The 14,009-nt window shown below is 33.4% G+C and overlaps 1 protein-coding gene across 1 annotated transcript; it reads right to left on the bottom strand.

Annotated features, from left to right (window-relative positions):
* Nucleotides 1-275: 275 nt before the first annotated feature.
* Nucleotides 276-2,873, bottom strand: LOC126708016 (cytochrome P450 86A22-like). The gene has a single exon (XM_050407812.1). It carries the CDS (start codon nucleotides 2,314-2,316, stop codon nucleotides 694-696), a length of 1,623 nt encoding a protein of 540 aa, XP_050263769.1. The 5' UTR covers nucleotides 2,317-2,873; the 3' UTR covers nucleotides 276-693.
* Nucleotides 2,874-14,009: the final 11,136 nt, after the last annotated feature.

Below are 14,009 nucleotides of genomic sequence, written 5' to 3' on the forward strand. Positions count from 1 at the left end.
GGGTGCACGAAAAATTTCAATAATTCTAACCTAAATATTGTTTTATTTGGCAATATGCGATCAAAAATTCAATACCCATGTAAGGCAGAGGAAACATTGTCAGACCAAAATCCAAATAATCAAAGGCCACGCAAAAAAATGCATAATCATGAAACCCAAAACTTCCTTCTTGGTTGGGTATTAGCCATCCCATTTGCCATATTAGACAGTTGCATTATTATTGTTACTATCAATATGTCATATAGTATAATTTTAATGTTTCAAGTATTTGCTAGTTCAACATAATTTGGATTTCATAGTTTATTCTCTTTATTGCTTGAAGCATTACAATTATTCTAAATGCATCAATACTTAATGCATCATAAGAAAGAAGAATTAGTCAAATGTGTAACCTTTGGTAACAGCTCTCATTCCTCTGCCGACACCATACGCCCAACCTCCTCTTTTTCTTTATTCTTTTTTTTCTACATATCATATATGCAACCTTGACTCACTTACCTCTCTTCTTTCCTCTATAGTAAATTATATATGAATATAAAAACTAACGGACATTACCATGACAAAACCCTCATGACACTGCCATTTGCTTTAGCTTCACCATGGAATTGAAGCGAAGACCGAAGAAGGTCTTTGTCATGATGAATCACATTTATTATAGTATATAGCTGTAGCATGTATCATATTCACAGTTAATCAAGCCACCATTTCAGCCCCACCATTTGTGAGACCCGTTTTACCGCGTGTGTCACCAATATAAACCTTTTCCAAGATAGGCTTCAAGTCCCTTGGGAGCACATTAACCTTGAGACCATACTTCATGAACAATGTCAATGACATCTTTTGCTCCACACGGTGGCCAGGCACCACCATCAGGCGGTGGCGCAACAACACCGCCGCCGCAATTGACTTCATTTGCAAATAAGCTAAGTCTTTCCCTAAACAAATTCTTGGACCAGCATTAAATGCAACAAACCTATAAGAATCATGTACCTCAAATTTTGACCCATCTAAGGATAACCATCGCTCAGGCTTGAATTCTAAGCAATCATCCCCCCAAATGAATTTCATGCGACCAATTGAGTAAATTGAATATGTGATTGACGACCCTTTGGGAACAAAAGCCCCACTAGGCAAAATGTCATCAGCAACTACATGCTTTGAGTCCTCAGGCACAGATGGGTACAATCTCAGGGTCTCGGACAATGCTGCCTTAAGGTACATCAATCGGTCAACCTCTTCAAACACCAGGGGCTCTTGCACCCACTTGGAGGTGTCATTGCCACGTGTCTCCATCAGGACGGTGCAGATTTCAGTGATGATTTTCTCTTCCACCTTTGGGTTTTGAATGACCAACCAGAAGAACCAGCTCAGCGCGACCGATGACGTGTCGCGTCCAGCTAGGATGAAGTTGAGCGCCACGTGCTGTAGGAATTCTTCTGAGTAGGACTCCTTTTTCTTCATGAACCTTGAGAGTAAGTCATCATGTGGGATCCCACTGCCACCTTGTTGCTGACTCTGCAACTCCTTCTTACGCGTCTCGATGATATCGGTCAAGTATTTATCTATGTGTCCAAGGCTTCTGGTCATGCTGGTTTCCATTCCGAGCCCAAGCGTTTTCCTCAACTTCCATACAACTTCAGGCAAAATAACACGCTGCAAAGTGGCTTCAGTGGCTCTGTCAAAAGCCAAAGCAAAGCCATTTTCGGGCATGTCAGGAGATAGAGTTTGTGGGTCCTTACCAAAAGTCAAACCACAAATGTTATCAAAAGTGAGCCGAAGCAAAAGGTCTTGAAAGTCAACCGGCTTCCCTTCAAGCTGAGCGGTCTCCAGAATTGGACAGAACCTAAGCTTAATTGCTCGGCTCACCCACCTAGCCATGGCTTGTCGCAAGGTCCTGGTGGTGAATTCCAGTGCGGCTGTCTTACGCTGGAACAGCCACGTGTCGCCATCAGAGTTGAAGATCCCATCACCGAGCAAATCATGAAACGCGGCTTGCCACGTGGGACCCTTGGGGTAATTATCAAACCTGTTCTTCAAGATGTGCTCCAGGTTCTTGGGGTCGCACGTGACAGTCACGAGGCCTTGCTTCCGAGCTAGAAATGGGATTGCAGTGATGCAGGTCTGGTACGTGCCGCCGCACGTGCGAAGGTTGTCTGTGATCCAGTCATGCATGCGACTTGAGTGATGTATGAGACCAGGCAAGCTTCCCAATAGAGGCCAGACACGTGGACCACTCAGCGACCGAGTGATTATTCTGAACCAAATTAAATACGCCGCTATTGCTGTTAAGACCATTAACACCGTTGACATCTCCATGTGCAGATCGGCGGACCCCAGTAAATAAATAAATAAAAAACCAAAACCCAAAAGCAACGCCAAAGATTAAAGAAATGGCTGTGGTTGGAGTGTAAGTTTCAAGTTCTGCAAACGTCAAAGGCTAAAACTTTGAGCAATGAACGTAAAGGAAATGAAGTAAACCCAGATGAAAATGGACTTAAAGGAACAAAACCCAGATTAGGTTTATGAAACTTTTAACATATACAAAATATGTATGTGTGTGTTTGTGCGTAAGACTGTAAGAGAAAAGAGAAAAGAGAAAAAGGAAGCAAGAAATGATTTTTTGGGACTGTGATGAAGCAAAGCAAGTGAAAAAGGAAGAGAAAGGAGAAGCATGTGAATGAGGGAAATGAAGGTTGACACAAAGTGTTTTATAGGATACCAGTGTCGAAAGGAACAGAGAGGGCAATAATGAATACATACACATATAGTACAGTTTACCTTTTCTCTATTATCATTATCTCCCTCCTTCTACCATATACCATGGCCCCCCTTATCAGCTGGATGAATTATAAGGACAATGCCATTAATGCCCGCTTATGTCGTTGGAGAAAAATAAGGTTAAAACTCAGAAAACACACAAAAAGAAAAAAAAAAACCCTTTCGTTTTCTTTCTTCTATTTTTTTTTTTTTGGTTGAAAGCTCCTCTCTGCTTTCTCTAAAGCTCACCTAATTTTGCACCAAAGTACAGCTTCATCTTAAATTCTGGCATTGAATGAAGGAGTAGAAGTAAGTTGGATTAGTTGAGAGAAGTGGGAACCATGCATATGCGTGTGTGACATGTATTTTATTTTTATATAGAAAATTGTGAATTGAAAAATATATGGACTTTTCTTTTTTTAGGTTAAGTGAGAAAATTTGAGTATATATTTATTTATTGATTATGAGAATATTACAAAAGCATGAGGTCTGCTTTCGTACATTACGTACGTAGGTTGATATAGTATTTCTCTGATTCTCAAAAAAAAAATGATATAGTATTTCTCTATACTTTCTTTTTTTTTTTTTTTTTTTTGGTGAACTGTATACTTTCTTTTTTGCTAAAACTATATATGTTCTTTCATTATTAACCGATTTTTGGTTCTTTTGTTCTTCATGTGAATGGTTTGGAGTTCGGTGAGCGACCAACCAACTTTTAATTTCCTCTCTATACCAGATTTGACGGCGTCGTTTTTGTCAATCCCGATCGATCATAATTCATAACAACTTGATTAACAAGTGCTGTATTAACAGGACAGCACTTGAGATTATCACCATTTGTTTTGTTTTGTTTTGGTTTTTTTTTTTTTTTTTTTTTTTTTTTTTTTTTTTTTTTTCTTCATGCATGAAGTGATGAAACCACTTGACAGACCATAGATAATAAGTTTATGTGCCAACTTTTTTTTCTCACACACATATATATAAAACTTATTGGGATTAAACTTATTATATAAATGATGGACTTATGTGAAATTGAAGATTAACTAATTGTATTTACCAAGTGTATGAGTTTAGAAAATTATAAAAAAATTTGTGTGATCTGTGAATGGCATAGCCGCTCTTTACATATGCATTAGCTTTTATTTTCCTCTCTCTTGTTTCTTTTATACCATTTGTATCTATAGCGGCGTTTTATTCATTTTTTGCGAAGTGTTACAAATGCCGTCTAAATCAAGATTTCTTGTAGTGTGATCAGAAGTCCTTCTTGCCTAATGCCACATTGTCCCCCCGTTTGTGGGGCTTGTGTTCCCAGTTCCAATTCTCACAGTTTCAGCAAAATAAAATATGAAGTTAAAAAAAAAAGAAAAAAAAGAAAAGAGGGTATATAATATGCTAATGCTGGGAATTTCTTCCTACCATGAGTTTTTGTTGAAATAAAAAGGCACCAGTTTAATTTATGAAAAGCAATAGTTCCTTTCTAGAAGATGGAGTATTTTCCATGAATCAGTAATTTTACATGGATATTACTTATTAGCTAATTAATTATATACGACCTTGACTAATTCCTGTTAGGCTTTTGTAACAAGTTAATTTAAAGACATAAATTAAGGTGCATATAATACTATATTATTATGTATATTTTTACGAAAATAAAATTAATTGTGCACGTATATAAAAAGTAAAAATAAAATAAAAAACACAACCATAATGACTTAATGCGTTCAAAGTTCAAACCAATAAATTATGTGTATTCCTTATTGCGAACCAATTTATATGCGTCAGCACATAGTAAATAGTGACTCCCTGAAGTATTTTGATCATTAGAAAACCAAGTAGTTGTAGAATTTCTCAGTGTTGATTGGTGGGCTAGCTGGAATTACTTCCTTAAGTGATTAACCATTCAATTTCAATATCAACAAGTACCCGCTACATTGTCATTACATTAAAAGATTTTCTTTTTCTTTTTCTTTTTTTAATTAAAAAAAGCCCCCATATTACTTTTATATTGAGTGTGGGAATTTGGTACGCCATATTCAACCAAAGATCAGCATGCAATTTAGATAGTAACTGGCTATAACTGCCCAGATATTCTTCCAACAAGAAAAATCCATTCAATAGTACCAGTGCTTTTTGTATTTTCTAGTATTTCTACCCAAAAAAAAAAAAAAAGGCTTTTTTTTGTATAGCCCTGCGTATATATATAATTTTATTTTCTATCCCATCAAAATTTTCAACTTTAATTTTATTGGCAAAGTATTTTTTCATCAAATGCGGGTGTGACTCTCAGTTCATCTTGTACGTTCTCGCAGTATACGTGGGTTGAACAATATATAAAAATGAGAAATACAAGTAATAAATTAGTGGATCATGTTAATAGATACTCTTAGGGCAATTATTAATAAATCATAATAGAAAAATTTTAACACCACTTTTATGAAAAATATAATAAATTATCAACAACATTTATTGTTTTATCATTCTCCTAATAAAATGTTAAGAGCATCCACACTAGATGTGGTAAATGTGCCAAATGCCAAATATTTGGCACATTTGGCACACCAAACACCAAAAAACCCCATTTATGAGATGTTCCAAATCTGATAAATTATGCAACATGCTACAGTATCCTCACAAATTTGCCACGGTATAGACAAGTGTGGCATATGCTTTTATTATTTTTTTATTCCTCTTTCTCTCTCATCTCTCCGTCAGTCTCACCCTCAAACCCCAATCCTCTCCTCTCTCTCTCTCACCCCCAATCCTCTCCTCTCAAACCCCAACCCTCACTACTCTTCCACGCCGATGCCAACGATCGAATCTGGGATCAAACCTGACAATGAGTTGGATGCTAAAGACACGTTCTTCAATGGGAATCTTTCTTTTGAGCTTATTAGCTGGGTTCGGTTTCGACGGAGGTGGGTGGGTTCGGATGGATTAGGCTATGGGTTCCGATGGATGGGTTGGCGGTGGGTGGGTATGGGTCTATTGTGTTGGTTGTTGAAGCTTTTGTGGGTTGTGGGTCAAGGATTTAGGTTGGCGGCATTGTGGGTCGAGGTTGGTTGCGGCGGTGTTGTGGGTTTTGGTCCGGTGGTTACTTGAGTTTATTTGTTGATGGGTTGGTTGGGTTGGGGTTTTGGATTGGTGATTGGTTGAGGTAGTTGATGGGTCGCGGAGGATTTGGTTGGGATTTGTTTGGGTTGGGGTTTGGTTGGGATTTGTTTGAGTTGTGTTTTTGGTTGTGAGGATGTGGTGGTTGTGTGGCGGTGGCTGTTGGTTGTTGGCAGCATTATGGTAGCTGTTGATTTTGTTTGATGAGTTGTAAATATTATTTTAATGTGTAGTAAATATTATTTTAATGTATAGAATTGAATGATAAAACATATGATAAATGAAATATTGTAAAATAATGTGGTAAAATAATAAAGTAGGTATTTAGTGTGGCAAAATGGCATAAATTATGCCACAACTACTATGAATGCTCTAATAAAAATAACTTTAAACCAAGAAGAAGAAGAAAAAATTGTAATATGCTAGTGATGGGACTTGTAGGCTGTAGCCACGTACTTTGAATATTCAAAAAAAAAAAAAAAAAAAAAAAAAAAAAAAAAAAAAAAAAAAAAAAGAAGCTACGTACTCTGAATAACGTTGAAACGAAGGGGCGAATTTAATTATGAAAGCAATTAGTTCATTTCTAGATCATGGCAGTAATTGATATTAATTATTTCAACATCCGTCATTAATCGCTAATTATAAATGAACTTGCCTAATTCCTCTAATTTTATATGGAGTACAATTATACATCAATCAATAAATAATAAATATGACAAAATTTAGGTATAGTATCTTAAGAGCATTTCCAATGGTGCAAAATACTCTCTATAATAGAGAGTGAGAGCAAAAAAATGGGCTCCAACAGCCTCTCTATACATCAATTTTTTTTTTTGCTAATTAACAGTAACTCATTAGGTCTGATGAGCTTTTATTCATTCTTCAAATCTTTTTTTTTTCTATTATAATAATTGAGTGTTGAATAAAAAAATGTTGAAAGATGTATAGTTGTTAAAAAAATAATAAATAATGAATGAAGAAATAATATTTAAATGAGATAGAGAATGAGATAGAGAGTCTGTTGGAAAGTGTATTTAAAAAAGTGGGTAGGTAAAAGTAAAAGTCACTGTTCATTCTCCAAACAGTATAAAAATTTGATGATTTTGCTGGAGATGCTCTAAGTACTGTTTCTTGGGTTCCCCTCTTAAAATTCAGCTATATGGCTACTTAATTAAAAAACACACTTCCATTTTATGAGAAAAAATCATATGGTAGAATCTTAAAAGGGGAACCTAAGGAACAACACTTAAGTATTGTACCTAAGTCTTGCCCTACTAAATAGTGACTCTACAAATATTATGAAATAGGGTTAGAACCATTCACTTAGAATTAAGGGTGTATTTGTTTGTAAGTAAAATAGGGTAGATGGAAAACTTTTGAGAGAAAATAGGAAAGAAAATAGGGAAGAGTGTTATTATTATTATTGGTTAAGATTATTATTATTTTCACTTCCTGGGAATGTTGCTTCCTTTTATTTTTTTTAATCCCTTTTTCTTTTGATTTCCTAGGCCATACGTGGTGCTATGTATATATATATAATTTTTTTTAATTAGACATGATTTTTTTCTTGGACATAATTTTTATTATTTAATAAGTTTGGGTGATTGCCTTTTATTTTTTTAATTGCATGTCACTATACCTAAGTCTTGCCCTACTAAATAGTGACTCCACAAATATTATGAAATAGGGTTAGAACTATTCGCTTAGAATTAAGAGTGTTTGTTTGTAAGTAAAATAGGGTAGATTGAAAACTTTTGAGAGAAAATAGGAACGAAAATGGGGAAGAGTGTTGTCTGGTAAGGAGGGAGGGAGAGAAAATTTTTTGGTAGGGCCAGACATTTTCCACACGGGCCCACCCAAAACTTGTCCCTCCAAAATGGAGAGAAAACATGGAGAGGAGTTTGTTGGTTAAATGACAAAATTGCCCATTGCACTAATTTCGTCCAGTAGCCATGGTTTCTTTTTTTTTTTTTTTTTTGGTGCCTGCCTGCTTTCCTGGCGTTTGCTCCTTTTAAAGAATATATTATTATTATTATTATTGGTTAAGATTATTAACAGGACAGCACTTGAGATTATAACCATTTTTTTTTTTTGTGGCATACATGAAGTAATGAAACCACTTGACAGAACATAGATAATAAGTTTTTATGTGCAAATTTTTTTTTTTCTTACACACACACATACATATAAAACTTATTGGGATAACATATTATAATTGTTGAATAAAAAAATTATATAAATGATGGACTTATGTGAAATTGAAGATTAACTAATTGTATTTACCAAGTGTATGAGCTTAGAAAATTATAAATTTTTTTGTGTGAACTGTGAATGGCATAGCCGCTCTTTACATATGCATTAGCTTTTATTTTCCTCTCTCTTGTTCTTTTATACCATTTGTGTCTATAGCGATGTTTTATTCGTTTTTTGCGTAGTATTACAAACACCTCTAAACTAAGATTTCTTGTAGTGTGATCAGAAGTCCTTCTTGCCTAATGCCATATTGTCCCCCGTTTGTGGGGCTTGTGTTCCTAGTTCCAATTCTCACAGTTTCAGCAAAAAGAAAAAAAGAAAAAAAAAAAAGGTATATAATATGCTAATGCTGGGACTTTCTTTCTACCATGAGTTTTTGTTGAAATAAAGGCACCAGTTTAATTTATGAAAAGCAACAGTTCCCTTCTAGAAGATGGAGTATTTTCCATGAATCAGTTATTTTAGATGGATGGCCATCCATGCAGGGGCGGAGCCAGGAATTTTTGTTTAGGGGGCTAAGTTGCAACACTAATATATTTATCAAGACAACCCCATACACACACATAAATACACATGTTTTTTTTTTTTTTTTATTATATACACAAACTTTTTTATCTGATAAGTTATATATATACACACACCCAACGAAAAAAGAGCTTAATATTTTCAATCAAAATTATGTTTGATGGCTATCTTTCATAAAATTAATAAAATACATTTTCACAATTTTCATAGTAAAATTCTTAAAAAGTTTCATTTTCTATAAAAATTATCAAATTTTATACTAATGTAAGTAAAATTATTCAATTGAACTAATGTAATTTTCAAAAACAAGAATGATCCAAAACTTGGAGGAACAAATTAGGCTCCAAACATATTTAAAACTATTTTGCTTTGACCCATTATGTGGCAACTAAAGAGACATTTCATGTGTAGTTTTAATTACAATAATTTTTTAATGAGTCAATGACTTGTTAATCGCCACATAACAGGTTGAAAAAGATAAATTCAAACATGTTTGGTGCCAAACTTTTTCAAATATTTAACAGATATAAAAGCACATTTTACAATAAAAAATAGAATTGCGAAAAATAAAATTGTCTCTATAACTATTAGACCAGTTATTTTTTTTAAAGCATCATTGAACTAATTCAAATACTTAGGGGGGGCCAACTCTTATTTTTGTAGACTAAATTTTGAAAACATTAAAATAATTATATATATTTAAAAAAATTTCAAAATTTTGGGGGGGGCCATGGACCCCCACCCTTCAACATGGCTCCGCCCATGCATCCATGGAGTCCAATTTTTAGCTTTTTAACACTACAAAAAGTCATTTTATCTATTTTACTTTCTCACATCTAATAACAGTGATTTTATTTTAGTTTTTAACACAATAAAATAATATAAATACTACAATAAAATAATATTTCATTCAACCACCAAAACACAACTACAACCAAAAATAGTGTGAACGCATGGTGGACATTGGGAAGACATGGAGAGGTAGTGAGGAGAGAGACAAAAGCAGTGTGAACGCAAAATAAATTTTTTTTTTTAAATTGTTCAGCTACCGTGCACAACTAAAAGTAGCTATGTACGATAGTTGTGGAGCCAAAAAATGTAGCTTTGGCTCCACTATTGCAAGGTACATTTTGATATTTTGTGGTGCTAAAAATAGTTATATAACTATTTAGTACTACTATTGCTAGTGCTCTTATTATCTAATTATATGCGACCTTGACTAATTCCTACAGTTAGGCTTTTGTAACAAGTTAATTTAGAGACATAAATTAAGGTGCATATAATACTATATTATTATGTATTTTTACGAAAATAAAATTAATTGTGCACGTATATAAAAAGTAAAAATAAAATAAAAAACACAACCACAATGACTTAATGCGTTCAAAGTTCAAACCAATAAATTATGTGTGTATTCCTTATTGCAAACCAATTTATATGCATCAGCACATAGTAAATAGCGACTCCCTGAAGTATTTTGATCGTAAACCAAGTAGTTGTAGAATTTCTCAGTGTTGATTGGTGGGCTAGCTGGAATTACTCCCTTAAAGTGATTAATCATTCAATTTCAATATCAACAAGTACCCTGCTACATTGTCATTACATTAAAAGATTTTTTTTTTTTTTTTTTTTTTAAATTTAAAAAAGCCCCCATATTACTTTTATATTGAGCGTGGGAATTTGGTACGCACTATTCAACCAAAGATCAGCAAAATGCATTCAATAGTACTAATGCTTTTTGTATTTTCTATCCAAAAAAAAAAAGCTTTCTTTTGTATAGCCCTGCGTATATATATATAATTTTATTTTCTATCCCATCAAAATTTTCAACTTTGATTTTATTGGCAAAGTATTTTTTTCATCAAATGTGGGTGTGACTTACAATTCATCTTGTACGTTCTTGCAGTGTACGTGGATTGAACAATATATAAAAATGAGAAATACAAGTAATAAATTATTGGATCATGTTAATGGATACTTTTAGGGCCAGGGGCGGCGCTACCTTAAGGCTAGGGTGGTCTCAGGACCACCCTGACCTGAAATTTTTTTTTATAATAATTTTGAAATTTTTATTTGTCTACCCTTCAAAAAAAAATTGGGAGCACCCTTAGTTTTTTTATATTAATAAAATTAAATTTTGCTCCATAATTTGTTCTACATTCAGTGGATAAATGATTGCTTGGTTGTATACATTAAAAGAGATGTAGCTTGTAGCATTGATAATGAGACTATTATGCATCAATTTAAAAATATGAAAACTCGTCGAAGGTAATTGTAAATTTTATGTATTTGTGTGTTTTTTTTATTGTTGTTGTTGTCAATATGAATTTTTCTTTTTATTAGATTGTATAATTTATGCTTCTTAAAGAACACCCTGAAAAAAATTCCTAGAGCCGCCAATGCTTAGGGCAATTGTTAATAAATCATAATAAAAAAATTTTGACATCACTTTTATGGAAAATATAAAAAGTTATTAACAACATTTATTGTTTTATTATTCTCCTTACTAATAAAATGATAATAAAAATAACTCCCAAACCAAGAAGAAGAAGAAAAAATTGTAACATGCTAGTGATGGGACTTGTAGGCTGTAGCTACGTACTTTGAATAACGTTGCAACGAAGGGGCGAGTTTAATTATGAAAGCAATTAGTAGTTCATTTCTAGATCATGGCAGTAATTGCTATTAATTATTTCAACATCCGTCATTAATAGCTAATTATAAATGAGCTAGGCTAATTCCTCTAATGTTATATACAACTAGTTGCTAACTCGTGCGATGTACGGAAAAACTATTGATAAAAAAAAAAATCCAACAATAAGTAAATAGACATTTTGCTAGTGAATATTTTTAATAAATGAAGAAATATTTAACTTCTATGCTTTTCCATAGTTTAGAAGTGTTGTCTAACATAGAACGTTATTGATTTACAAGTGCATAGTTATCGAAACCTACAAAGTAATTTACAATTCTTAAATTAATAAAGCAAAACTCCCAATAATTAATTATATATATATATATATATATATATATATACACATACTCAAAACTAATATACACTGCAAAGATAGATCTTGATATGAGAAAGACACACCAAGTTTCAAATTTGAGTTGTAATATGACTTTTTTATAGTAATAATAATATAGACAATTCAAAGTATGGAACAATATCAAAATTACAATACCTAATTCTATTATCTCTTATGTTGAATCCCAATAGTTATATATATACATGAGTCATTTTTTTTTTTTTTTAGTCCTATCAGAATTTTTGTTTTCTTTTTATTTAAATAATGCTGATGTCTAAAAAAAGTCTAAGGCTTTGGTTATATATAAGAAACAATTAAGCTCATCCTTTAAAAATTTTAAATAGATTATGTCTTACCTTAATGTTATCCTTGTGGTGAGGACAAATAGAATGGAATAGGTGCTTCATGCTAAAAAACTTTCTTCTAGTCAAATACCAAACCTATTAAAATTTTAGTGAAAAGGAAAAACTCATCAAGAGGAGTAAGAGAGAAAGCAATTACGCAATGAAAAACCACAATTAATGAAGAATTGATTTCAAATTTGAACTTCCAAAGAACAGCATAAATTTCAGCCATAGGTTCAAAATGCCAAGTTAAACTTGTTGCTGAACACCTAGCAAATACAGCCAAGAAATATAACTTTATTAATCTACATGTGAAATTTTTAAATGGACAACAAAAATTTTTTTAATACTTATTGAGAAATAAGATAATCTGCAATTTTTCCTAGATTTTTTTTATAAGTAATGTAAAACTTTTCCTAGATTAGTTGAATTAGATCACAAATGAAAACTCTAGAAATCAATTTCATACCTTGTGTGTGTCTGTGTGTTGATTTGCAGTAAAAACAAAACAAATAAGCAAATAAAATTTTCAACTAAATAGAAAAACCGTAACATTGATTTGATTCCTCGATGAATGAGTCAATTTGGTCCAAAAATTGCATGGTAGTGACTAGAGCAGCAAGTGCCAATGATAAATACACACACACACATATATATATATATATATATATATATATTAATTATAAAATCAAATATACCTCATCATTGTTTGTTGTTTAAAAAAGAAAAGTATAGTATCAAATTATTCCTCATATGAATCCTGTTTTAATTTTTTAACAAGGCGTAAATGCACTTTTAGTCCTTACATTTTGACCTTATTTCTATTTTGGTCCCTACATTTTTATTTCACCACTTGTAGTCCCTAAACCAATTAACGCGTGTTATTTAAGTCCTTTCCGTCAGTCAACAGACGAAAATCACTGAGGTGATTAACGGAGAGATTAAAATATTATTAAAAATTCATTGTAGCAATAAAAAAAAAAAAATTAAAACAAGAACACACCAGAACATAAAAACAAAAACAAGAACAGAAACCCAAAAATTAAAAATCACAACTCAAACCCAGATTTTCTCATCTTTCAATCAACAACGAAACCTCCAGCAAATAAAATTCATAAACCTAGAACAAGAGCAAGGATACCCAGATTTGAACAAACTCAGTCACACAAGTCTCAAACAGACCCAGATATCCATTCATGTAAGTTTCAAACAAACCCAGATACCCACTCATGGGCAACTAATTCTCCTCTTGCTACACGCCACGGCCACCACCAGCGATGTTCACATTTTCCATATCCAAACACCATCCTCCACCGAAACCTCCAACAAATCAAACCCATAAACCTAGAAAAATCATCAAATCCACATGAAAAAAACAAACCCAGAAATTTAAAACAAACCACCACCCAAATGGAAAAACAAACCCAGGTCAGAGAGATCGTGACCAACACTAATCAATCTCTGAACTACATGCCCCAACCCAGTGACGGAGCTCCACGCGAGGTGACGCTGATCCCAGGTGATGGGATCAGACCTCTGGTGACCGGAGCGGTGGAGCGAAGAAGGATGCTGAGAAAGAGTTGGAGAAACCGATTCGGTACGATGAGGTTAAGGTTGTCGTGAAGAAGCTCAACGTTCGGCGAGAAGCTAACACAATCTCTAATCTACAAACCAATCTCGTCGTCGTTGCCTCCTTCAGACCCACCCGCCGATCTCGCCGCTGTTAGACCCACCCGCCCATTTTGCCTCCTTCAAACCCACCCACCAATCTGTGGTCCTTTACCTCTCTCTTTCTCTCAATCTATCTCTCCCTCTCCCTTTCTCACGATCAATGCTTATTTTTGAGGAAGACTGGATTTTTTTTTGTTGATTTGGTTTATATATTCAGATTTCCTATTATAATATTCAAACCCACCCACCTGAAATCATTTTCATTTCTGAAAAATATTTTCGCTTGAAAAGATTTTACACTTTGAAATCATTTTACATTGAG

This window comes from Quercus robur, chromosome 12 (genome assembly GCF_932294415.1).
Source record: "Quercus robur chromosome 12, dhQueRobu3.1, whole genome shotgun sequence".
NCBI lineage: Eukaryota > Viridiplantae > Streptophyta > Magnoliopsida > Fagales > Fagaceae > Quercus > Quercus robur.